Consider the following 25137-nt stretch of genomic DNA (forward strand, 5'->3'; position numbering starts at 1 on the left):
TTTTTTTTTACACCGGTTTTTTATTTAATTAAACACAAAAGCACAGGCGCGTCTCACTGACCCATCCTTGCTTCTGTGTTTGTTTTTTTTAAACACAGATGCAGGTATTATGGATATTCCAGATCCGAGCCTGCATCTGTGTGCTGCTACCTTTCCCGGGCCCTAACGTCTGCACTACCGCTGCCGCTAACCCCCACTACCGTCCCCGGTTCCGGGCCACAGCTAACCCCTACCCCCTCTTCCCTGCATCCCAGCCACAGCTGACACTGGCTTCCTTCCCCCTGGACCCGGCCCCTGCTACCACCCGCAAACTATGGCCATCTGCGCAACAAGTTGAAAAGTCCTATCTATTCAATAGCGCATTCTTGAAGTAATAGTTTAAAAACTGTAACTTTCTAATTTACCTGAACCCCAAAAGCATGTACCCTGGCACAATAGCTACCTAATAAAACAAACCCCAAGTTTAAATTCCACCCCTACCCTGAGTTATACCTTCTCAAAAAAAAAACCCATAGACTACAGCAGAAAAGTGGTCCTAATTGAGAATGTCAGAAAAATGTGACAATTGGAGCTTTAGATTACTTCCAAAGCCTCATTTTTTATGGTTTTCAACTGAAATTTGGCTTGGTACCTCCAATAGCTTTTGAGGTGTAGCCCCTTAAACACCCCCCCCCCCCCTCCTCCGGAATTCTCTATGGGAGAATTGTAGTGTTTTACACGCATCCTTAATATAAGTGCCCTTATAAATACATGTATTATGTGTGTGACCTGGGTGTCCCTCCCACATGCATGAGGTGGAAACAGCTAAATCCTGCTGCCCAGTACTGTAGCTGTGACTGTGCCCTTTCATGTAGTATCTAGTATGCTGCAGCGTCATACAACGGCAGCCGCGCCCCTACAGGACGTGTCACTGCCGTCTTCTCACCGAGAGCCGCCCCTTAGCTTTATTTATTTACATCAGGCGCTGAGCCGGGCAGCCCCGTTCCTATAGCAACCAGGGGCCTGATGTTTGAATTTGCTGCCGGCCAATCAAAACGCCGTCTTGCCGGAGGAGAGCGGGAGGGAGACGTAGAGCGAGCGACAGGGGAAGGAAACGGATTAGCGAGAGAAGGGCCCGGGATAATCCCGGGAAAGGACTGAGCCGGGGATTTGGGGTAGATGGGAAAGTAAGTGAGCCGGGGATTTCGGGTAGATGGGAAAGTAAGTGAGACGGGGGTAGGAAGTGAGGAGCAGGGACCGAGCCTGGGGTAACTGGAGGTGCGTTGGTGTCGGTCACATGACGGAGTGAGAGGGGTAGAGGGCACGGTGTAAGTAAGTGATTAGTGGGGGACTTGTGGAAGGTGACATAGGGGCAGTGTGAGGTGAGTCATGGTACCAGCTAGGTAAGTGCCCGTAGGTGGCTTCTGTCCATGAAGCGAGACTAGCAGGCGGCGGGGTGTCAGACGCCAGCAGCGGCAGAATGAAGCCGCCTCCGGACTATGGCAGCCTGGCTAGGCTCACTGTCATCCAGCATCTGCGCTCATATGGCATCAAGATCAAACACTGGAACAGCAAGCGGCGGTCTGAGCCTGGGAAAGGAGCGCTGCCCTCTGTGAGTATGAGTGCGAGCTTTCCCTGGCCAGATATACCCATTGTGCCCCTGATAGGCTCATGGTCAGATCCATGCCATTGTGCCATCCATACGGGGCAGCGCCACTCTCAATGTGCTGATGTGTAGCTGTACCCTGTCACACTCTGTGCTGTAACATTGTTTAATCTATTTAATAACAGTCATAGTGCCAGCATATTCCGTTGCACTTTACGCTTAAAAACAAAACTGGGTAATATGATTGCATTTTTCTTTTTTTGCTTAGGTTATAGGAAAGTATTAATCTGTTTTAACAAGTCATTAGGTAAACGGATTAGCATCTGCCTGGAATGTAATGCATACACACACACAGCGTGCTGATCAGCATTTCAGGCCTGGGCATGCAGATTAGACACATGAGCAGTAACATGGCTAGTGTAAGTCCCGTGTACCACAGACTGCAGTTAGATTTTTGTATTCCTCATGTTGAGATCCTTCATCCTGCGACAGGAAGTGTGATGGCTCCAACATTGTCTTAGTGTTAGCTCTGACATTGGAGGACGCAGTGTGTTCATGTTAATTTTTTTGCATGTGCAAAGGTTCTCTCTACAAAGCATACTACAGATTAATTTTGTATGCTGTATTTGTTATTGGAAAAAATAATTCAAGCCCTAACAAGTAGGGCACTCTGTAAAATTACGCGTGTGCGCCTACGTGTCTTTATTTGGTTTGTGTGATTACATTTATGAGGTGATGCAACAAATTAAAAGGAAAAAAAGATGTGAAATGGACTCTGTCATTGTCAGTGTGTTTTCTGAAAATCAAAATGAATGCTGCTTGCCAAATACCTTTGGCATTTATTTATCCAAGTCAGTGGTCATTGATGTTATGGAATTTTACAGAATGTGGCAGTGAGCATTAAGCAACAGAATAATTTCTTGTACACTGTACTGTTATAACACAAGAAAGTTAAAGACAATACCAATGCAATATTGTAGTGTTTATAAATAACTAGCAACCTGCCCTGTCTTCGCACTGGAGCAATTTTGAATTTACGGTGATAGACGTTTTTTTTTAACCAAGGCCTTATAGACAACATTAGTTGTATTTTTTCTCCTGACTTAAACACACAAAGATTTAGTTTTGACGTGATATTCAAAAAGGCCACGTAAAGCTGTCCATGCAAAAGACAGTCTCTACTTAGGTCAACTCCAACCACGTTAAGGAGTATATTCAATTGAGTGTGAGGTTTAGCTAGGAAAAAAACTAGTGTCCAATTTTGGATTGCCACAGGTATGCGCGCTCCGGATACCCGCGGTATCCAATAAAAAAAAAGTGGTTGTGGGCTTTTCAGAGTTGATAACCCCAAGCCGCGTAAAAAAAAAAAAAAAATAATTTAAAAAATTCTACACTTACCTGCCCGGGGATCTCCGGTCTGGTAGTCTCCACTGCTCCCGGTAGCCTCCCCTTCATCTTCTCACTTGCTCAACATAGGGGATTTTTACTATTGCCCCCAATTGATTACCAGTTACATATTCCGCAGTGCGTTACAGAGAATATTTGTCCATTCACATCAGTCCCTGCCCCAGTGGAGCTTACAATCTATATTTCCTACCACCTGCTCACACACGAAACACTAGGGTTTAATTTTGTTGGGACCCAATTAACCTACGGGTATATTTTTGAAGTGTGGGAGGAAACGAAGGAAACCCAGGCAAGCACAGGAAGAATACACAAACTCCACACACTTAGGGCCGTAGTGGGAATCAAACCCACTCATTGCTGTGAGGCAGTAATGCTAACTATTGCACCATCTGTGCTGCCAATTGAATATGTCCCTATGTGTCTGTACCTGTGCTTTATTTTTGTCATGTCAAAGCAGACTCTTACTGGCAATTGGGATCATTTTTCACATAAATGAAATGGGAATGGTAATAAAAGGGAAAAACGGAAATTTAGGGGCCTATGTGTCAAAGCTTGATATGAGAGAAAATTGTGAGATCTAAATCACCAACCAATCAGCTTATAACTTACATTTTATAGGCTGTGTTTGAAAAATGACAGGAGGTAATTGGTTTATATGTTTTCTCTCACAATTTTATCTCTCAAGCTTTGATACATAGGCCCCTTAGTATCAGTAAACAGGACGAATCAATTTTTCTGGAGAAACCGGGTAATATGTATCTCAACGTAGTATAAAATGAAGGCCATCAGTGTGATATATCTTTAACGGTTTTCAGTGTTCTCCCCAGGCTGTTTTCTGCGGGCGCATCACACTTTTCCCCACTGACCCCCGCTGTGGAACACTGGCCTCTGAAGTGACGGAGGCTAAAGAAGCCTCTGATCACTTCAGAGGCCAGCGTTCCCAGTGATGCACTGCGCGGTTGACGGATGACATCACCCGCGACGTGAGGAGCCTGACCCGCGCGCCTGCTGGATCTAGTTGGATCCAGTCAGCGAGCGGGAGAGCGGCCAGCAAGTAAAGGTAAGTGCTGGGGCCGGGACCAGGACCAGTCTGGGGGCACTGCATAAAGGGGCCGGCCTGGGGCACTATTTAAGCCTCGGGGCATAAGGGACCAGTCTGCGGCACTACATAGGGGCACTACTTCGGCCAGGGGGCACTGCATAAGGGCAAAGCTAAACTACAGGGGCCAATGCATAAGGGGAAAAGTACAGGGGGCACTGTATAAAGGGCACAAATACAGGGGGCACTGCATAATGGGCACTTTTGACTGAGCGCCAGTGGGGGAGCAGCCTGAGACATGTCGGACTGGATTGGTCTGGGAGATGCCCCTTTTCCCGGCGCGTGCATAATTGCGAAGGCCCCAATCTGGCTACTTGTGGATGCCACCCGGCTGGAAAAAATTTCTGGGGAGAACACTGGGTTTTGGCAGCATAACCCAAGAAAGCGCTCAGGCGTCCATTTTTTTCATTGACTTGCTACACTAAAATCACTGCTCGGCTCCCTTTTGTCATACATTGTTTTCTACACATAAACTTCCTTGACAAATGCTCCATAGAATAGTGAAAACTGTGGTTCTCGAGATTATCCCAAACAGACGGACACTTACGAGGGACTTTATTTTATACTGTATAGATGACCTAATTTCCCTTTTAGTTCTTGTTTTGTCTCTGAATAATCCGTTTCCATTTGAATAGATTAGAACAGTGTGTATATCAAACGCCTCAAGACTTTCATGTGAGATGTCAAAGTATACACTTCTTTTGAAAGCCTTTAAAACTCCATGCAAGTGTTATGAAGATATACAGTTCTGGTCAACATTATTGGCACACTTACATTTTTAAATACATGTGCAATATCTCCTGATAAAAAAAGTATGTATCGAAACAGCTTTGGGCTACAGACGCACACATTTGGTAAAAAACAGCTAAGGGTAAAACAATAACAATTTGGAAAATAAATAATATGAGATATGGTAAGAACTTACCCTTGTTATCTCTATTTCTACGAAGTCCATAGGGTTCCACAGGATACCTTGGGGTATAGGCGATGGCGGCAGACATCCAGGCACCACAGAGTTACATTTTCAGCCTCCCAGGATGCACTGGGGTCCCTCTCCTATACCCCGCCCCCGAGCCTCAGGCCACTCAGTTTCGTAACAAGCCATAGGCCGGAGAAGGATCAAAAAAAAAAAGAGAAGACAGTCTGGAACACACAAGAATCACATTCTCACCAGAAGGAGACAGAGAAACCGGTGACCAGATCAAAGCCCATTTGCAGAACAGGTGCAACAGGGCGGGAGTCCTGTGGAACCCTATGGACTTCGTAGAAATAGAGATAACAAGGGTAAGTTCTTACCATATCTCATATTTTCTACTTCAGGGTCCATAGGGTATCCACAGGATACCTTGGGGATGTCCCAAAGCAGTATGCTTTAAGGGTTGGGACGCTCCTGTGCTGTAAGGAGAATCTGCCGCCCGAAGGAAGCATCCTGAGAGGCGAAGGTATCAAAAGCATAATACCTTACAAAAATATGGACAGATGACCACGTGGCTCCCAATCACCGCTGAGGCGCCAGGTCGAGCTGCCCACGAAGGACCCACAGACCGAGTGGAAGAGCTTTAATAGAGGATGGAACAGGAAGACCTGTGAATCCATCCTGCCAAAGTTAGCGTAGTGGCAGGCCAACCCATTTTATGGAAACCAGAAACGACAAAACCGAGAGTCTGATTTCCTAAATGGACTGGTACGGTCAACATAAATTCCTAGAGCCGTACCACATCCAAAGAGGCCTCACCAAGAAAGGACTGGGGAAGTAAAAGCAGGTACTGTAATTTCCTCATTGATGTGGAAACGAGACACCACCGTAGGTAAAAAACCAGGGCAAGTGCGAAGCACTGTCCTGTTCCTAGGAAAGATGAGAAAAAGGGAGGTCTACATGAGAGCCCCCCATTCTGAGATCCTACCGGCCGAATCAATGGCCAGAAGGAATACAGTCCTAGCCATAAGCCATTTGAAATCCACTGAGCCCAGTGGATCAAATGGCGGTCCTCAGAAAGCCCTAAGGACCACAGCCAAATCCCAAGGAGCCACAGGTGGAACAAAGGGATGCTGAATATAATGTACACCCTGCACAAAGGTGCGGACATCAGGAAGAGTAGCAATCCTACTATGAAACCAACAGGGCAGAAACCTGCACCTTCAGGTAAGCAAGGCGAAGACCGTTATCTAAGCCCACCTGTAGGAAAGCCAACACTCTGGATATCTGGAAAACCGGAGGAGCATAGCCTCTAGGGCGACACAACTGAAAGAAAGTATACCATACCTGATGGTAAATTCTTGCAGATAAAAGCTTCCGAGCTCTTAGCATGGACAGAGGCCCTGTTAACTATAGAGCTGGAAAAACTCCTAGATCTTAAGAGGGCAGTCTCCACTGCCACACCGTCAAGGACAGACAACCCATGTCTGGGTATCAGCCAGGATCCTGAGACAACAGGTCCGGTCGTAGAGGCAACAGCTTCGGAGTGTTACCTGAAAGGCTCCAAAGATCTGAGTAATAGTGCCGTCTGGCCCACGCACGAGCTATCAGCAGGAGCGCGCCTCCTTCTTGCTATTACTGGAGGAAGAAGGGATAATGGAGGGACGAGGTACACAACTTGGAAGGTCCACTGGACCTACATATGTCTACCATAAGAGTCTCATCTCTGAAAGGCTCCATTTGTTCACCAGAAGATTGAACACCTCCTGATGAGGACATTTCCCCGAACGCACGTCCTGAGGGCTGGGAAAGCCTGCTTTCCATCTTGGGATTCCTGAATGAACACTGCCGATGACGGCAGAGATATAGCCTTCCACCCAAGCCAGAATTTGGGACACCACTATTAGTGTCGCCCGACTTCGGGAACCTCCGAGGTGGTTTACATAAGCCATCATGATGGTGTTGTCAGACTGTACCTGCACGGTATTTCCGTGGAGGACCTGTCCTGCATGCTGGAGAACCTTGAATACTGCTCAGAGTTCTCAGATGTTTATGGGAAGCACAAAAACTACTGGTGTCCACCTACCCTGGAACAAGTGTAGACCCGTCACTGCTTCCCAGCCACGGATACTAGCGTCCGTCGTCAGAAGGACCCTGTCCGCAATCCCAAAATGGGTGCCCCTTGTTTAGGTGAGCTTTCCGCAGCCACCAGGCCAGAGAGAGACAAACCTCCGGGAAAAGCACTATTGACTTTATCCTATGGGGCAACCCATCCCATCCAGAGAGGATCAATTTTTCTAGAGGTTCAGAGTGAAACTGGGTACTCTCCACCATGTCGAACAGCGACACACTGGAACCCAGGAACCACATTGCCGAGTGAATAGACACTCGGCGACTCTGCAGGCAACTGCGTACCTTTGCCTGTAATGCAGAGATCTTTTCCTCAATCACAAAGATCCTCAGATGTTGGGATATGGAGCATCCTCAGTGAACAATCAGGACCATTTCCAGTTCATCAGTCAGCCCTAACGCAGCAACACAGATATTGTCCGTTGCAGATGGCACTGAAGTATCTCTGGAGCCCCTGGTAACAACAGGAGGTCGCCCGGATTGAGTAACAATCGGAACCCCTGCATCCGCAGGTGGGCTACCATAACTGCCATGACCCTGGTAAAACTGGAAATGCTTATCGACCACTGCAAACCTGAGGAAAAACACTGGTGTGCTAAGAAAATAGGGACATTCCGGTAGTCACCCTGTATATATCCAACGACACCACAAAATTCCCAGGCTCCATTGAATGATGGAATGCAGGGGCCCCCTCCAGAACCGAGGAACCCTTAAGAATTTGTTGAAGGATTCGAGGTTGAGGATGTCCAGGTAAGACCCATTGAGTTTCTGTACCAGAAAGAGGATGGAGTAATACCTCGTTCCCCTTTGGGGCAACGGAATAGGTACTATAACTCCTGCCTGGAGCATAGAGTGTAACACCCTCAAAAATTACAGGGCCTTGTCTTGAATTGACAGAAGACCTGTAACTAAAACCCGTCTGGGAGGCTTTTACCGGTAGGAGAGGACATACCTTCCAGGAAATACTTCCCTTACCCCAGTGTCCGTGGTGGTCAGACACCAGCACTGGGCGAACTGGAGAAGCCGGCCTCCAACTCTGGGGTCCCCCGAGAGGAGATCTGTCCCGGGAGGCTGAAGGCTTATAGTCCAACTTGGGAGAAGGACGGCTTGTTCTCCAAGCCTGTTCTTATGGTTGAGCAGATTTCCTGGCTACTGACTGTCTTGGAAAGCTATATTTTAGACTTACCCTGGCCTAACAGGGCCGAAAAACGAAGCCCCAGACCCCGATGGGACTGTAGCCGATGGCAGACGTAGCTGCTGCCTGCCGGGCCACAATTGTGTCCAGATGAGGGCCAAACAGGACCTGTCCCGTAAAAGGCAAAGCATTCCAAATGGAATCTGCGTCCGACTTTCCAAGAGCGCAACCACAGGGAGTGGTGAGCCGCTACTGCTGCCGAGGAGATTCTGGAAAGGAGTAGGCTATATGTAAGACTGTCTCATTATGAACGTGGTTAAGTCTCTGAGAATTTGCCACTATCCACCTGCTCTGCTGGAGAGTCAGTGTGCAGAGATCCAGTTCCTACCCAGCGCTCCATGGCTCTGGCCCCCCAGTACACGGCCATTGCCGGCCTGGAAGCCCCTCCAGCAAGGGAATAATTGGATTTTAGATATATTTGCACCTTGCAATGTGTAACCTCCTTCAAAGAGGACCTGGAGGGCATGTAACATGAGAATCTACCCGTAAAGGTAACTCCCATTCGGTAAAATAATTATCCGCAAAGGGTTATGCAAAAGGTCAACCGTTTTTGAGGCTGGAACCGCTTACCCGGATTTTCCACGCCTCCTCTAAATGATCCACCTGACCAGATAGAGGAATTACAGTGGCAACACCCTTATCCTTAAAGAAGGCATATTTTTATTTAGCCAAGGGGGATATGTAATAACCAAAGCCGCACGGACTGCCCGTATAAGGCCAGGTATATAGACTTTAGACCCAGACTATGCCTCCTTTGCACTAAGGCGCTCGTGTCTGAAAGTCAATAATGTCACAGTCATAAGACGTCATGTCCTTACACGTCTGAGACCCGAAAGGCCGTTTAGAAGGCCGAAATGGTGACTCCCCCTGTAAAACGTCCATCAGGCGCAAAACCATTTGGAAAATAAATTCACCCACACAGGCTCCTGCGAGACCTGGGGGACAAAAAACAGGATACACTGGGGTACCATCAACTGCCCAGGGACCCCTGCATATTATTATTATTATTATCCTTTATTTATATGGCGCCACAAAGGTTCCGCAGCGCCTTACACAGTACATAAATGAGCATATGATGAGACCAGCACTCGCTGCTATAACCCCTATGGGGAAACGCAGGGGGCGTTGCCCACAAGGGCTGTAAGCATCTTAGCCAGCCGAGGGCGGTACCCTTTTTGTGCAGGCACAGCTACAGAAATGGGGCGTGATATATAATACAACATGCCCTCCATAAACACTCAGCGTCTACATATCCCCTCCGCTAACTGCACATGATATCAGTACATTATAGCTGGAAGAGGATATCCTCGTTCACTTTCAGACATGAGTGTGAACGGAGCGTATGTGACCTCCCACACAGAAATACCACGTTTACTGTGAGGTAATGAACACCCTGCAACACCGCACCGCAAGGGCTGTAGCAGAAGAATAACAGGGATATGAAAATGGCTGACAGAAATGAAAGTACAGGCAAACAGCGCTAGCATTTAAGTCACATACAATGCACAGATAATCTCCTGCATTACAAGCACTGCGATCAACTACACAGATCAGAGCCTGGTAGGAAACAGTGCTGCATACACTAACCTTAATTGAAGGAGAGGTATGCGGGGGACCCGGGCCGCAATGGCACCTGTAACAGCTTCCAGCAGCGTTTGTCATTCCCAGAACATGTAGTGAGAAAATGGCCACCGAGGAGCAGAGAGGAGGTGGGCCTGGGGGAGGAGCGCTGACACAGCCCGCTCAGACCGCTGTGGAATGGCACTGTGCAGCAGGGGAGACGCCGGCTGTGAGACAGGGAAGGCGTTCTCCCCTGGCCTGCTATTAACCCCTGGGACGCTGCGCTGTACCGCACATGCTGCGGTCCACTGTCCCTGGTGGTCTAGTGGAAGGCGCAGGATCAGTACCTGGCCCCATGCGCAGCCGGTCCCCAGGGAGCCCCCTGCCTGGGGACCAAAAGACTGTTACCGGCGGGCGCCCACCGCGGGACCCCGCCGCTTACCTCGTCCCCTGTGCATCCGGCCACAGTCCAGGTAGCCGGGGTCACCGCTAGCTGTGACCCCCAGCTACCTACCAGCATCCCCGGATCGGTACTGGCATTCTGGTACCAGTGGGGTGTAGGAGTGACAGCGTGGACGTCAATACTGACTGTCCTATGCTGGAGCACTCTAGTTGTGCAGCCACAGCTGCGAAGAAATATTCAGGGGCCTTGAAAAGACCCCCCTCTGTACGGTGCGACTGGTCCGGCCAGGCACCGCCGAAAACTGAGTGCCCTGAGGCTCGGGGGCGGGGTATAGGAGAGGGACCCCAGTGCATCCTGGGAGGCTGAAAATGTAACACTGTGGCGCCTGGATGTCTGCTGCCATCGCCTATACCCCAAGGTATCCTGTGGATACCCTATGGACCCTGAAGTAGAAAGGGGGAATACTAATAAAAAATTTAAATATTGCCATAACACAATTATTGGCACATTTTTGAGCAATTCAAATCAATTTGAAAAAAAAAGCCTAATTTATTTTTTTTTTTTCTTAAATTAGAATTAGGTCATCTGTGATAAATTCAGTGCTCACATAACTTGAATATCAGTGAACGATTGCAGCTTTAATGTTTTAAAAGGCCGCTTTATACCGTCACTTTGTCACAATGGTAAAGACAAGAGAGCTGCCTGAGCATCAGAAGCACTATTACCAAACAGACCTCTAAACCGTAGGCCGTCTCCAAAGACCTTGACATTCCTGTTTTAAATGTTCAATGCTATAAAGAAGTTTTCTATTCATCGAACTGTGAAGATCTTCCCTGGACGTGAGAGAAAGAGGAAAATTGCTGTATGAAGTTAGTCTTCCCGCTAGGTTGTTTTAGCAGTGCGCTGCCTGATTTTAAAACTGCAAAACGCGCCCTGTCTTACCTGCCGGCGCCCTGCTGAACAGCCTGCCGTCCCCACCTGCAGGCCACAGTGTCCCGCGGGGTGGGGGTGCGGTGCTGCACTCACCCCCGGTAAATAAATGCGCTGTGCATATATTCACAGTGAGAGGAGAGCTTGGGGGCAGCCCAGCATGTCCGTAAGTGCTGCCCCCCTTCCAAGAGTGACATAAAGGTGTGTGTCTTAAAGATGCTCCCCCTTTTCTTGTGGCCATGCCACCTCTTCGTTTGCGGGTGCATCTTCGCCGCACAGCAGTGCTTTTTTTCATGGTCCGGCCCCCCTGGACCGGTGCCGACCCTAAAATTAACACTAAAAGTCTTCAAAGGTTTGTACGGACTGTGGAAAAAACACCACGTAATATATCTGAAGAGCTGAACCATGACATAGAAGAATCTGAAGTGATGGTTTCAACATGTACCATATGCGATGGCCAATGTGGACCCCACTACTGACAAAAAGAAACAACTGATCTTTGCCAAATGTACCATAGACAGTCCACAATCCTTCTGTCCACAGAACATTTGCACAGACAAAGCCAAAACAGAACTCTTTGGCAATGCAGACCAGCAATTTTTAAATAAAAAATATAATAAACCTCTACTATCAAATAATTTGTACATTTTTGGAGAGAGCTTACATTTGCTATTGGGAAAATTAATCCTGCAAACATTCAAGAGCTTCAACAGATTACAACAGAAGAGGGGAAAATTACTAGCAGACAGCTGCAAGAGGCTTACCCATGTTGCCAATGGGTGTGTAACAAAATATTAAGGACGGGTGCACTGTTAAACTGCAGGTCATATTTAGTTTTTGAGTAAGTTGAATTTTATTTTATTTTTATTCTTAACTTTGGACATCCTATTAAAATATTGTGATATGAAGTTAGTTTCTATTTATTTCTGTAGACCTTGTACAGATTGTTTATAAAACTCAAGCGTGCCAATAATGTTGGCCAGAACTGTAATTTCCTATAATATATTTATTATGAACTTTACAGAAATTAGGCATTTGGCAAGCTTTTGTACTTTTAAGTCTGAATTTACAAACTAAAAGTTTTCTTGAACACGAAGGCTGAATAGCAACACAAACTCAAGAAGTGCCATATTTATCTTTTACTTACATGGTGATGCAAAGTGTCTGTGGCGATTTACAGCGTAAAAACTTTTCACAATATCAAAGCATATGTACAATGCACAATGGCTGTATGTAGCAAAGTTCTAATTATTACGGTAACACCAAAGAGAGGGTACAGGGAGCATGCCGAGTTGAGGGTGAAAATTGATACTGGGGAAGGGGAGTGTGATTAAATTGTTAGCTATGACTGCTGTCGGTGCTGGGTACCCAATGGGGCATTTCAATTGTTGCCCCATTCGGACGCGATAGCCTCTGGTGTTTCTGCTCACCCTCTCCTGAGGAGGTAAGTAGAAATGTGCGATAAGTCCTGGTTTTGAGCACCCAACTACTGTTTGGGTGCACTGACCAGGACTTTAGACGTAAAACGGTTAAACCGGTTATTGGGTGGAACAAGCTTGGTAATTAATGGGCGCCCCAAAACAATTGAATTGCAACATTTCGGCTCCCATTAATTAACACGTCTTCAACAATTGAATCATCAGAGGGTGCAGACAACGTAGAAAGGGAGAGGAAGATTAGTAGCATTAAGGATAGATTGATTTGGGGAGAGGCCAGAAAGTTGAAGTAGTCAAAGCGTAGATGAGCTCTTTGACTCTTCAACTTTCTGGCCTCTCCCCAAATCAATCTATCCTTAATGCTGCTAATCTTCCTCTCCCTTTGTACATTGTCTGCACCCTCTGTGACAATTTAATTGTTTTGTAAGGCGTGCTAATTAATGGGAGCCCAAATGTTGCAATTCAATTGTTTTTGGGCGTCCATTAATTATCACGCTTGTTCCTATTGCCTGTCTCTGCCTTGATTACACTCTGCTCTACAATTCCCAAATACAAGCCATCTTATTCCTGCTGCTTCTACCTCAAGACTCTGATTCTTGGCATCCCCATTGCCTCTAAAATGCTCATCCACGCTTTGACTACTTCAACTTTCTGGCCTCTCCCCAAATCAATCTATCCTTAATGCTGCTTGCCTCATCTTCCTCTCCCTTTGTATGTTGTCTGCACCCTCTGTGACGATTCAATAGATTTTATTTGGGGATTGTAGAGGAGAGTGTAATCAAGGCTGACAGGCAATAGGCTTGGGGGACAGAAGAGAGGGTGATATCTACAGAGCTGGGAGGGAGTGTCCATGTTGAGTTTCAGGAAGCACTGTGACATCCAAGAGGAGATGGATGACATGCAGTTGGAAAAGCGAGAGGGGCCAGGGCAGGATATAGACTGTATCGGAGGCCGTAGGAGCTGATGAGCTTTCTGAAGGAGGAGGTATAGAGGGAGTAAATAATGGGTGCCAAGAAAGGGCCCTTGGAGGACACCTATTGGTGGGGGGAGGTGAAATCAGAGGTAGAGACAGAAAAGGAGCTGTTGGTGATCTAAGAGGTGAACAGTAATAGGATAGAATTGCGGAGACCAGAAGAGGAGGGTGGTTGAGCATATTGAAGGTGGCAGACACATCAAAGAGTGAGAGAAAGTGACCCTTCAATTTGACTTTGAGAATGGTATTGGCGACATTGGAGAGGGCAGTTTCAGTGAGGGGCCAGAAACCAGGTTGCAGAGGTTCGACAACTGAGTGTTCAAAGAGAAATGAGGTGAAGTGGAGATATATATTCCTCTCAAGAAGCTTGGATGCATAGGGGAGAAGAGAGATTCGGCGGTGGCTACAAAGAGTTTGTCAAGTAAGCATTTCTTGGGTGAGACTAGGGTGTGTTGAATGAAGAGAGAGCAAAGGCGGCAGATAGGGACAGGTTGAAGGGATGTGCAAGCATCAGGAGAGAGCGCAGGGAAGGTAAAGATAGACTTGGGTGGAGAGGGGAGATAAGGATACTTTGTCTATGGTGATGAAAGAGAAGGCAGAACTAGTGATCTGGGGAATCTAGTGGGAAGATGACTTGCGGATCGCTTTGATTTATGTAGTAAAATAGGTAGCAAGGTCCAGGGCAAATAGGGATGATATGGGATGAGCAGGGGGTATGTGAGGGAATTAAAGGTAGCAAAGTGGTAGTATAGGTTGAAGGATTAGGAGGAGAAAAGAGATTGAAGTAAGATTGTTTAGTGAGAGAGAGGGCAGAACTATAGGAGGAAATCATGAATTTTAAATAGTCTGCATAAACGTGCAATTTCCTCCAGTTACTGCTTCGCTTTGTGGGAACATTCTGGATGTAGCAATTGAGTTTAGAGTGCCAGAGTTGGGGAGCAAAACAGAAGCCCGAGGAGTGCCTGCCAGGACAGCAGTGGTGAGGGTGGAGTTGTAGAGTGAGACAGCTTGGCCAGGGTAGTAGAGGGTGGCCGTGCTGTCTGTTGCTGAAAAAAGCCCTAATGCTACCCTTTCAGTTCATTGATTTGTATCTCAATGAGACGGATCAATTTGCAGCGGATATTACCATGTGGCTACAATTCCAGGATTTAATGCCCGAAGTGATGCAATTTGAAAATAATTCTGGGTAAAGTGACCAAAGATATGGAATTACCCTGCATGGTAAGCCCTAGAGGACGATGCACTCAATGCAGATTTCTCCTTGCAGCTTTGGAGACTGAGGAAAAATCTGCATTAAGTGCACCCACTGGGCCTACCATGCGGCATAGCGGAAGTTATTGAATCTGCCCTAATTGATAGATATGCTGTGTAATCAAGTCCCCATACTTAAGTGTATGCAGCTTTAAACCACAACAGCTCTCCTTTACTGCCTGTTTTACTAAGGTCAATACTTAAACTGAAAGGATCTAAGATCATTAACGTCTGTTTGAACAAAATGGACACTGAAGGGAATTAAACTGTTTGGGGGCCTCCACGGCAGCTATTTAGTTGTTTGCAGATCGGGTGCAACTACATGATTTCTGCTCACAGCCTCCTGAGGTGGTGAGCAGAAATGTACAAATAACCAGTTGTTTGGGTGCTCTAACAGTTTGCCCTTTAGGCTCCCAAACAGTACTTTCTACTTCAGGGTCCATAGGGGGTCCACAGGGTTGACCTTGGGGTATAGGTTGGGAACCAAATCCGGGCACCACGCAGTTAAAGCTTTTAGCTCCCAGGATGCACTTGGGTCCACTCTCCCTATAACCCCACCCCCCAGCCAGAGGCACCTCAGTTTAAGTTGGTGCCCGGCCGGAGTTGGGTCACCGTTACTGCAGGGGGGCTGCTTAGCAGCCCCTAAGCTTAAAAGAGTTTTATTTTATTATTTTTTCTACTTCAGGGTCCATAGGGTATCCACAGGATACCTTGGGGTATAGGTGTGACGTCAGTCGCAGGGCACCAAAGAGTTAAGCTTTCAGCCTCCCAGGATGCACTAGGTCCCCCTCCTATACCCCGCCCCCGGGCCAAGGCACCTCAGTTTAGTTTGGTGCCCGGCCGGAGTCGGGTGCACCTGTTGGAGTGGGGGCTAGAAGAGCCCCTGAAGCTTTTTCTTCATGCAGCTGTGGCTGCACATCTGGATGAACAGCATGGACAGTCAGTCCTGACGTCCATGCTGTCTTCCCTACACCCCGCCGGTACCAGAACGCCGGTACTGATCCGGGGATGCTGGTGGGCGTCTGGGGTCACAGCTAGCGGTGACCCCAGATGCTCCGGACCATGGCCGGATTCAAGGGGGACAGAGGTAAGCAGCGGGGTCCCGCGGTGGGTCCCCGCTGATCACATGGTCCTAAGTCCCCAGGCAGGGGGCTCCCTGGGGACTGGCTGCAGCGTGGAGCCAGGCGACCAACCTGCGCTTCCACTACCCCCTGGGACAGCGGACCGCAGCAGAGCGTTAGCGCTGCGGCGTCCCAGGGGTTAAATGCATGCCAGGGGAGCACGCCTTCCCTGTCTCACAGCCGGCGCCTCCCCCGCTGCACACAGCCCTCTCTGCACTGTGCTGACTGGTCCTGTGTCAGCGCTCCTCCCCCAGGCCAGCTTCTCTCTGCTCCTCGGCGGCCATCTTCTCTGCAACGCATGGTGAACGCTGCTGGAAGTCTGGAAGGAAGCATCGTGGTCTGGGTCCCCCCGCATACCTCTCCTCCGCTGTGGCTCAGGTCTGTGTATGCAGCGCTGTGTCCTACCAGGCCCTGTGTCTGTGTAGTTGAGTGATCAGCGCTGTTAGTGCAGGAATTGTTATTTCTCTGCATTGTATGTGACTGTGCTAGCGCTGCCTGTAACTTTTCTTCTCTAAACTGTCAGCTTTATTACTGTCCCTGTTCTTTCTGCTAAAGCCCTTGCGGTGCGGTGCTGCAGGGTGGTCTCTCGCCTATTTAATACTTAATTGGTGAGAGAGGTCACATACGTGGTGCCATCATGTCTGAAAGTGATTTTCCCCTCCGGCTACAGTGTACCACGTGCAAAGTACCGTTAGCGGAGGGGGAGGGTAGCGCGGAGGGCCTTTGCCGGCAGTGTTTGTCCATGGCGCGGCCTATTACGGTTACAGCACCGGTACAGGAGCCGCCCTGGGCTTGTTTCGCTCAGGCGTTAACAGCTTTAGTGGGCCAGTTAGCTCCGCAGCCCGCGTTTACTCCGATGGGTTTGTCCCAGCAGTCTGTGGTGTCGTCACCCATGCAGGGGTTCCCACGACAATTGGTGGTACCCCACAGTCTCCCTATTTCCCCGCTCCCGGGTTCTCAGGAGCCAGCGTGTGTTAACTCCCTGACGAGTTCTGTACAGCACTTGTCGGATGTGTTGCAAGGGGAGTCTGTGATGCGGCCTCATAAAAGGCCGGTGGCGTCTCTGTCCGCTCCTTATGAGGATGACGAAGGGACGTCTGATGATGGGGAGATTCTGGATCCTTACGATCAGGAACCTTTCCATACTAAGGACGCTGATGCTAAGTCCAAAGTATATATTCCTGGACTTATTCGGGCGGTCCGCACAGCCTTGGTGATTGAGGACGAAGTTCCCCCAGCGGCTAAATCTAAGTATGCCTTTTTCAAAGATGTGAAGGGCGATGCCACAGTCTTTCCTCTTTCGGGTCAGTTGGTGGACCATTTAGAGGAGGCGTGGAAACAACCTGGCAAAAGATACCAGCCGCAGAGACGCCTGGCGGTGGCTTATCCGTTCGCGGATAATTATTTTGCTAAGTGTGAATCCCCTCCACAGGTGGATTCTCACGTGACCCGTCTTGTCCGTAGTGCCACATTGCCGATGCCATCCATGTCCTCCCTTAAGGATGCTACGGACCGCAAGGTAGAAATCTGCCTGAAGTCCGCTTATTCCCTTGCAGGGGGGGCAGCACGGCCGGCTATGGCCATTTGCTGGGTTGCCAGAGCGATGGAGCGCTGGGCGGATTCATTAGAGGCTTCTTTTGAATCCGACTGTCCGGCCGAACAGGCGGAGTTGATTGGCAATCTCCGTGATTCGGCCACCTACATCAACGAGGCGGCTCTAGACATTAGTACTCTGGTGTCTAGAATTTCTTCAGCAGCGGTAGCTGCTCGTCGCACCTTGTGGCTGCGATCCTGGAAGGCGGACGCAGATCCAAGAAAGGTCTGGAAGCGTTGCCGTTTACCGGAGAAGTTCTCTTCGGTCCGGATCTGGATAAGATTGTGGCCACGCTGGCGGCAGCCAAATCTGCTTGTCTCCCGTCGGCCGCTGCTCCTTCTGGTTCTGGACCATCGTCCTTTCGGTCATCTAGGGCCCAGGGCAGGCCCAAACCACAGTCGTTTCCTCGACAGGCTGGCCCTAAGAAATCGGTCAAGCCCCGGAAACCGGCATGGAGTACCAGACGTCCGGCCCCCAAGCCAGATGACAAGCCTGCGGCCTGACGGTCCGGGTCTCCCCTTGGGGGATCCCAGGGTGGGAGGCCGCCTGCTGCAGTTCTCCCGGTGTTGGTCGTTCACTACGACAGACACTTGGGTTCTGGAGGTGGTCTCTCACGGGTACGCCCTCTCCTTCCGGCACAGACCCCCGGCTCGATTCTTCACCACGGGTCTACCATCAGACCGGAACAAGGCTACGGAGCTGCGGAAGGTATTGCACACTATGCTCCAGGCTGGAGTTATAGTGCCTGTTCCATTCTCCCAGAGGGGCCAGGGTTTCTATTCAAATCTATTTTTGGTACAGAAACCCAATGGGTCATATCGTCCGATTCTCAACCTCAAAGCACTCAACAAGTCTTTGCGGGTCCCGAAGTTTCGGATGGAGACCCTACGGTCCATCATTCTGGCGCTGGAACCTGGGGACTACATGGTGTCATTGGACATACAGGACGCTATGGCGGTCATGGCGGCTTCTCTGCGGCTGCAAGGAGTCCGCATGTTGCCGTACTTGGACGACCTGTTATTGGTGGCAGGATCTCCAGAGCTCCTGTTACACCACTTGGACCTGACCATTGCACTGCTGCAACGGCACGGCTGGCTAATCAACTGGCAGAAGTCCACTCTAATCCCGTCTCGGAGGATTCTGCATCTTGGAGCCTTATTGGACTCGGGACAGCAAAGGATCTTCGTGACGGAGGACAAGATCTCTGCTTTACAGTCAAGGGTGCGCAGTTGTCTGCACAGCCGCCGGGTGTCCTTACACTCGGCGATGAGGTTACTGGGCTCCATGGTGTCGGTGTTCGACATGGTGGAATACGCCCAGTTTCACTCCAGACCTCTGCAGCACCTGATCCTGTCCAAGTGGAACGGGCTGCCTCAGTCTCTGAAGTTCCAGACGATTGTGCTCACCCCGGAGGTTCGCCTGTCCCTTGCCTGGTGGTTAAAGACGACCCACCTCAACAAGGGACGTCCGTTCTGGGTTCCAAATTGGGTCCTGTTGACAACGGACGCCAGTCTTCGGGGCTGGGGAGCAGTTTCGGGTCCACACTTGTTCCAGGGCAGGTGGACACCGACAGAAGCGGAGCTTCCAATAAATATCTTGGAACTCCGTGCGGTCTTCAATGCTCTCCTGCAGGCACAGCGGTTTCTCCAGGGTCACCCGGTGCAGGTCCAGTTGGACAACGCTACCACCGTGGCCTACATAAACAGGCAAGGAGGAACTCGCAGTCGGGCGGCTCTCGTAGAGGTCTCTCGGATCCAGGTTTGGGCGGAGCGCAATCTTCCGGCCATATCAGCGGTCTTCATCACGGGAGTGCTAAATTGGGAGGCGGACTTTCTAAGTCGCCAGGACGTTCATCCAGGGGAATGGTCCCTGCACCCGGACGTTTTTCAACTACTGGTGGACAGGTGGGGTCTTCCAGAAATCGACCTCATGGCGTCCCGGCACAACAACAAGTTGCCGGTGTACGGGTCTCGCACAAGAGACGAAGGGGCGTCTCTGGTGGATGCTCTGTCCGTCCGGTGGACGTTCAGGTTCGCATACCTGTTCCCTCCGGTCTCCCTTCTTCCACGGGTAATCCGGAAATTCAAACAGGAAGGAGGGACGCTCCTCTTGATAGCTCCCGCGTGGCCCAGACGGCACTGGTTCTCAGACCTTCAGGGTCTGTCCGTGGACAGTCCTCTGCGGTTGCCGCTACGACCGGACCTTCTGTCTCAGGGTCCTTGTCTTCACCCGGACCTGACTCGGCTGTCTTTGGCGGCGTGGCTGTTGAGATGGCCATGCTGAGGTCCTGGGGGTTTTCCAGCTCTGTGGTGCGTACCATGTTACGAGCTCGGAAACCGTCTTCCGCGAGGATATACCATCGCGTGTGGCATACGTTCTTCCAGTGGTGTCGACCGAGAGGTTATGCACCGCGGGAGTTTCGTCTGTCTCGGATTCTCGCCTTCCTGCAAGCGGGACTAGATCATGGGCTTCGCCTTGCTTCTTTGAAGGTACAGGTTTCGGCCCTATCTGTCTGGTTTCACCGTAGGATTGCTACAATCCCGGATGTGCGCACCTTTATGCAAGGTGTTCTCCGTATTCAGCCGCCCTTTGTTCCACCTGTGGCGCCTTGGGATTTGGCTGTGGTCCTGAGGGCTCTCCAAGGACCGCCGTTTGAACCACTGGGCTCAGTGGATATTAAATGGCTAACAGCTAAGACTGTTTTCCTTCTGGCCGTTGCTTCAGACAGACGTGTTTCTGAGTTAGGGGCTCTTTCTTGTAGACCCCCTTTCTTGGTTTTTCATGGGAACAGGGCAGTGCTCCGCACTCGGCCCGAGTTTCTTCCCAAAGTTGTTTCCCAGTTTCATGTTAACGAGGAAATAGTTGTTCCGGCCTTTAACTCACCGGGTCTTTCCGTGGGTGAGGCCTCTTTGGATGTTGTGCGGGCCTTAAAGACTTCTTTGTTTAGGAAGTCGGACGCTTTGTTGTCCTCTATGGCTTCTGTAAAAAGGGTTGGCCTGCTTCAAAGCAAACTTTGGCAGCCTGGATCCGTATGGCTATTTCTGAAGCTTATCTTCATGAAGGCCTACCGGTCCCTCCTTCTCTGAAGGCTCATTCCACTAGGTCTGTGGGTCCTTCGTGGGCAGCTCGACGTGGTGCCTCGGCAGTTCAGATCTGCAAGGCTGCTACGTGGTCTTCTGTCCATACCTTCGTGAGGTATTACAGGTTTGACACCTTCGCCTCTCAGGATGCTTCCTTCGGGCGGCGGATTCTCCTTTCTGCACAGGAGCGTCCCCACCCTTAAAGGATACTGCTTTGGGACATCCCCAAGGTATCCTGTGGATACCCTATGGACCCTGAAGTAGAAAATATGAGATATGGTAAGAACTTACCCATGTTATCTCTATTTCTACGAAGTCCATAGGGTTCCACAGGACTCCCGCCCTGTCGCACCTGTGCTGCAGATGGGCTTTGCTCTGGTCACCGGTTTTCCGTCTCCCTCTGGTGAGAATGTGATTCTTGTATGTGTCCAGATCTTTGTTCTCTCTCTTCCTTCTCCTCCTCCGGCCTATGGCTTGGTAACTAACTGAGGTGCCTTGGCCCGGGGGCGGGGTATAGGAGGGGGACCTAGTGCATCCTGGGAGGCTGAAAGCTTAACTCTTTGGTGCCCTGCGACTGACGTCACACCTATACCCCAAGGTATCCTGTGGAACCCTATGGACTTCGTAGAAATAGAGATAACAAGGGTAAGTTCTTACCATATCTCATATTTTACTACTCTTCAGAGCGGCAGCATCAGACTGTCCAATGGACGTCTGAGCTGCCGCTCCTACACCCCGCCGGCGCTGCGACGCCAGTACAGATCTGGGGATCGCAGCGGGACCCCAGAGTCTGTACTAGCCGGGCTCTGGAGGAATCCCTGGGCTGCTGCCGGATCGACGGGGACAGGTAAGTTGCGTGGTCACCGCTTGCGGTGATCCACGTGTGAATATGCAGCCTTATGCCTCCGGTCTCTGGGGACAGACCGGAGGCGCTAGCGGTGGCGGCGGGCTCCCCCTCCATGGAGGCATACCCCGCGTGTCCACAGCCCACCAGGGATTATAGCGGCAGCGGAAGCCGGCATCCCGGGGGGTTAACTGCTAGCCAGGGGAGGAAGCCTTCCCTGTCTAGCGGCTCCTCAGCTCAGCGCGCCTTTCAATAATACAGTCTGGCGTCGCTGAGCTGCTTCCTCCGCGGGCTACGCTTCTTCTGAGGTCTCCAGTGGCCATTTTCTCTCTGTGGTGCTGCAGAACTCTTAGGATGTCAGTGAGCCCAGTCCCCCTGCGTACCTGGCCATTTTGGGTGAGTGTACACAGCGCTATAGCCTTCCCAGACACTGAATCTGGGCAGTTGAATGTAGCGACATTGTGCAGTATATTATATGTCATGCTTATGTATGTATATATATTTTTCTGCATTGTATGTGACTTATGCTAGTGCTGACTGTCTGCTTTTTCTCTCACCTGTCAGTGTATATCTATCCCTTTTCTTTATCTGCCCTAATACAGGTGTACCTGGGGTGGTTCTGAGACCTCACATATATATATTTGTTAATATCTGTGAGGTTTGTCACATACTGTTGCGTGCTGCACGTTGCCATATTTTAGATGGAACTGTGAGTTGCATACGCTGATAATGGGTCCCTGCAGCTAATCTTAGCGTCAGTCAGGACCGGTATGGCGCTGCTTAATATTTCCGTCAAGATAGTCAGATATATCTGACCAGGAGATTGCACACGATACTGCACCCATTATTGCTATCCTGCAAGTCATAGCCTGCAGGAATTAGTGCGGAGGATTTTAACTCAGAAAGGTTTATGTATGCGGCACCATCTGGCACCCTTGCACGACCCCCTTAAAGGGCGGTTTATTTCTCAGGATCCTCTCCTTTGAGGATCGCCGGGCGGGCCCCATTGTCGTCACTCGCTTGGAGTTACTTCACCATACTGCCCTTTTGAACTCGGGGTATCTCGCAATTTCTTGCAATTTACCCCTGTGCAACAGACTGTCGCTCCCCGCCGGGTTTTTCACAGTACATGAATTGCCTCCGATACCACATCGGTCTGTCATTCCCCTTGCAGGGATTACCACAACGGCCACCCTGGTGGATGTCGTTTTATAGAAATACTAATTGGCGTGATATACGCCCTGTGGTTACTGACCAGTGGCTCTGCCGTGAACTGGATGGTATATTCGGCTCTTTCCCTCTCACATGGGGGGAGCCGATTTCAAGTATTATTATCCCTACTTTGGGGCTGGTAGCCAGGTTCATTCTGGATATAGAGAATGTCGATCCTGCACCTGTATCATACATCTCCCTTTTTCTGCCCAGCGGGTGGATCTCATAGCGGGAGTCTGGCTGTCGCCAGATATGAGGAGTCACAAAGGCCTCCTGTTTCCCATTCCCTGAGGGTCCTCACAAGTAATGGAAATCCCCTTCTGGGATGGATTTGTATGTTAATCATCGGGTTACAGGCATTAATACGCCTCCCATCCCGGCCTGGACGGATTTTACGGATCCGTAGGTGGTAACTTTGCCTGAAATCAATGTACTCATTTTCAGGGCCTGTTGCCCGTCCTACCATGGCCATCGCATGGTGATGCTTTTGTGACGTTTTTCCCCTCCAACACGTCCTGAGGTTCAAATATCTTTTGCCGCTCACATAAAATATGCAGTGGTCATATGTGGGATTACCTCATGGGATGCCGGTCTTCTAACTTTCAGGGTTTCGGCGGCGTCTGTATCCGCCGCAGTACCCTATGGCTGCGTTATGGGAAAGCAGAGGTGCACACTCCTTCCATGGGGAAGATCTTGTTTGGTCCTGACCTTGACAAGATCGTTGCATCATTGGCAGTATCACTAATGGGGAGATACCGTCTTTAGCTTCTCCCACTACATTCGGACTAACTCTGTTAAGTCTTTTTGTCCTCAGGGTCAGCCTAAAGGCCTGTTTTTTCCTAGGCTGTCGGCCTGCATGGGGGCCACCATATCCAGTACCGAGCAGTCCTGGACTTCCGGACGACCCTGTTTCTACACCTGAGGATATACCCTCAGCCTGACGGGACAGGTCTACATCTGGGGAATTTCCAGAATGAGGTACTGATTCTCAACGGCCTCTCATTGCTCAGGCAGCCTCCTCACAGGCATTGTTACACGGGCCCTTCTTCAGACCTGATCAGGGCCTTACAATCCCAGAAAGCTATACAGTCTTTGTGGTAAGCAGAGCTATTTCGGCCAACCTCACTATCTCAGTGAGGGACTGGTTGTTCTACTTTCTTTCTGGGGCGGTGACCGACTGGTCCTCATTTGCCTATACTCTGTCTCAAATCCCTGAATCAGATTCCAACGGTGCCTGGACTCAGGTGGAATCGTCCATGCTCCATCATCCGACGTTTGGAACCTGGGGATTTTAGGGTATATCTGAGTATTCACGATACGTACCTACGGGTACGTACAGAGCCATCTCATCAGCATGGGTTCAGGTTTGCTGTGCCACAGCAACACTTGTAAGTTTCGGGCTCTGCCTTTTGGGACTGTCCTCAACTCCACCGGGGTTTACCAGCCTTATGGATTTTCTGACAGTTCACCTGTTCAGGGTATCCGAATGCTCCTTTCTCTGGACGGTCTCCTGCTTTTAGCAGGATCACCAAGGTACTTTACCGCCAGGTCAGGATAACCGTGGCTTCTTCTCGGCACAGATAATTAGTCAACGGAGAAAAAGTCCTCCCTACATCCCTCACAGGGTTTTCTTCATCTGGGAGCACTGCTGGATTCTCAGACTCTGAGAATTTTTCTGGCGTAAGACAAGATCTCCACTCTTCAACTTGGAGTGTGCGGATATCTACGCATTCGACATATGTCATTACTCTTTGTGATGCGCGGTCTACCAGAGTGTCTACCTTTTGGTAGGGTGGAATGTGCTCAGTTCCATTCCAGGCCTTGCCATAATTGACTCCCCTCCAGATGGATCGAGTTTTTCCCATCGGATCGCTGTTCGAACGATGATACTTTCTCCGGAGGCGAGTTGGTCTCTGTCCGGGTGGCTATGGCCATCTCGTCCAGGGTGTTCTTTGCTACAGACAGTGTCTGGTCCGCATTCGTTTCGGGGCAGTTGGACGTCTGTCGTTTCTGCCCTGCCACTTAACTTGTTGATACTTTAGGCTGTCTTGGACCTTCACTCTGGCCTAACCCATATGTCACGGTAAACCTGAATAGGTTCAGTCCGACAGTGTCACAACAGTGACTTCCATCTAGGCAACACTGGTAGTTGGGTGGCAATGTCAGGTATGTCATCCATTCTGACATAGTCCAAGGGTCTTCTCCTGGCCAACTCTGCAGTGTTTATTCCCGGAGCTCTCCATTGGGAAGCGGGCTTCCTCAGCCGTTGCGACGTGCATCCCGGGGACTAGTCTCTTCTCCAAGAGAGGTTTCAACTCCTGGTGAGCAGAGGGGGCCTCCCTGAGGGGATTGATCCTCATGGCCTTCTGACTTGATCACACATTACCGGTGTTACAGTCCA

The 25137-nt window shown here is 49.8% G+C and overlaps 1 protein-coding gene across 2 annotated transcripts in view; it reads left to right on the plus strand.

Moving 5' to 3' along the window:
• Positions 1-956: 956 nt before the first annotated feature.
• The window catches only part of ARHGAP11A (Rho GTPase activating protein 11A), a 70105-nt gene continuing 45924 nt past the window's right edge, over positions 957-25137 (plus strand). For both annotated transcript variants that reach the window (XM_088456602.1, XM_088456603.1), the window contains exon 1: positions 957-1591. In XM_088456602.1, the coding sequence (XP_088312728.1) occupies positions 1460-1591 (132 nt within the window). In that variant the 5' untranslated portion in view covers positions 957-1459. The remainder of the gene's footprint in view (positions 1592-25137) is intronic.

This window comes from Taudactylus pleione, unplaced genomic scaffold (genome assembly GCF_031769625.1).
Source record: "Taudactylus pleione unplaced genomic scaffold, aTauple2 ptg000707l, whole genome shotgun sequence".
Classification (NCBI taxonomy): Eukaryota; Metazoa; Chordata; class Amphibia; order Anura; family Myobatrachidae; genus Taudactylus; species Taudactylus pleione.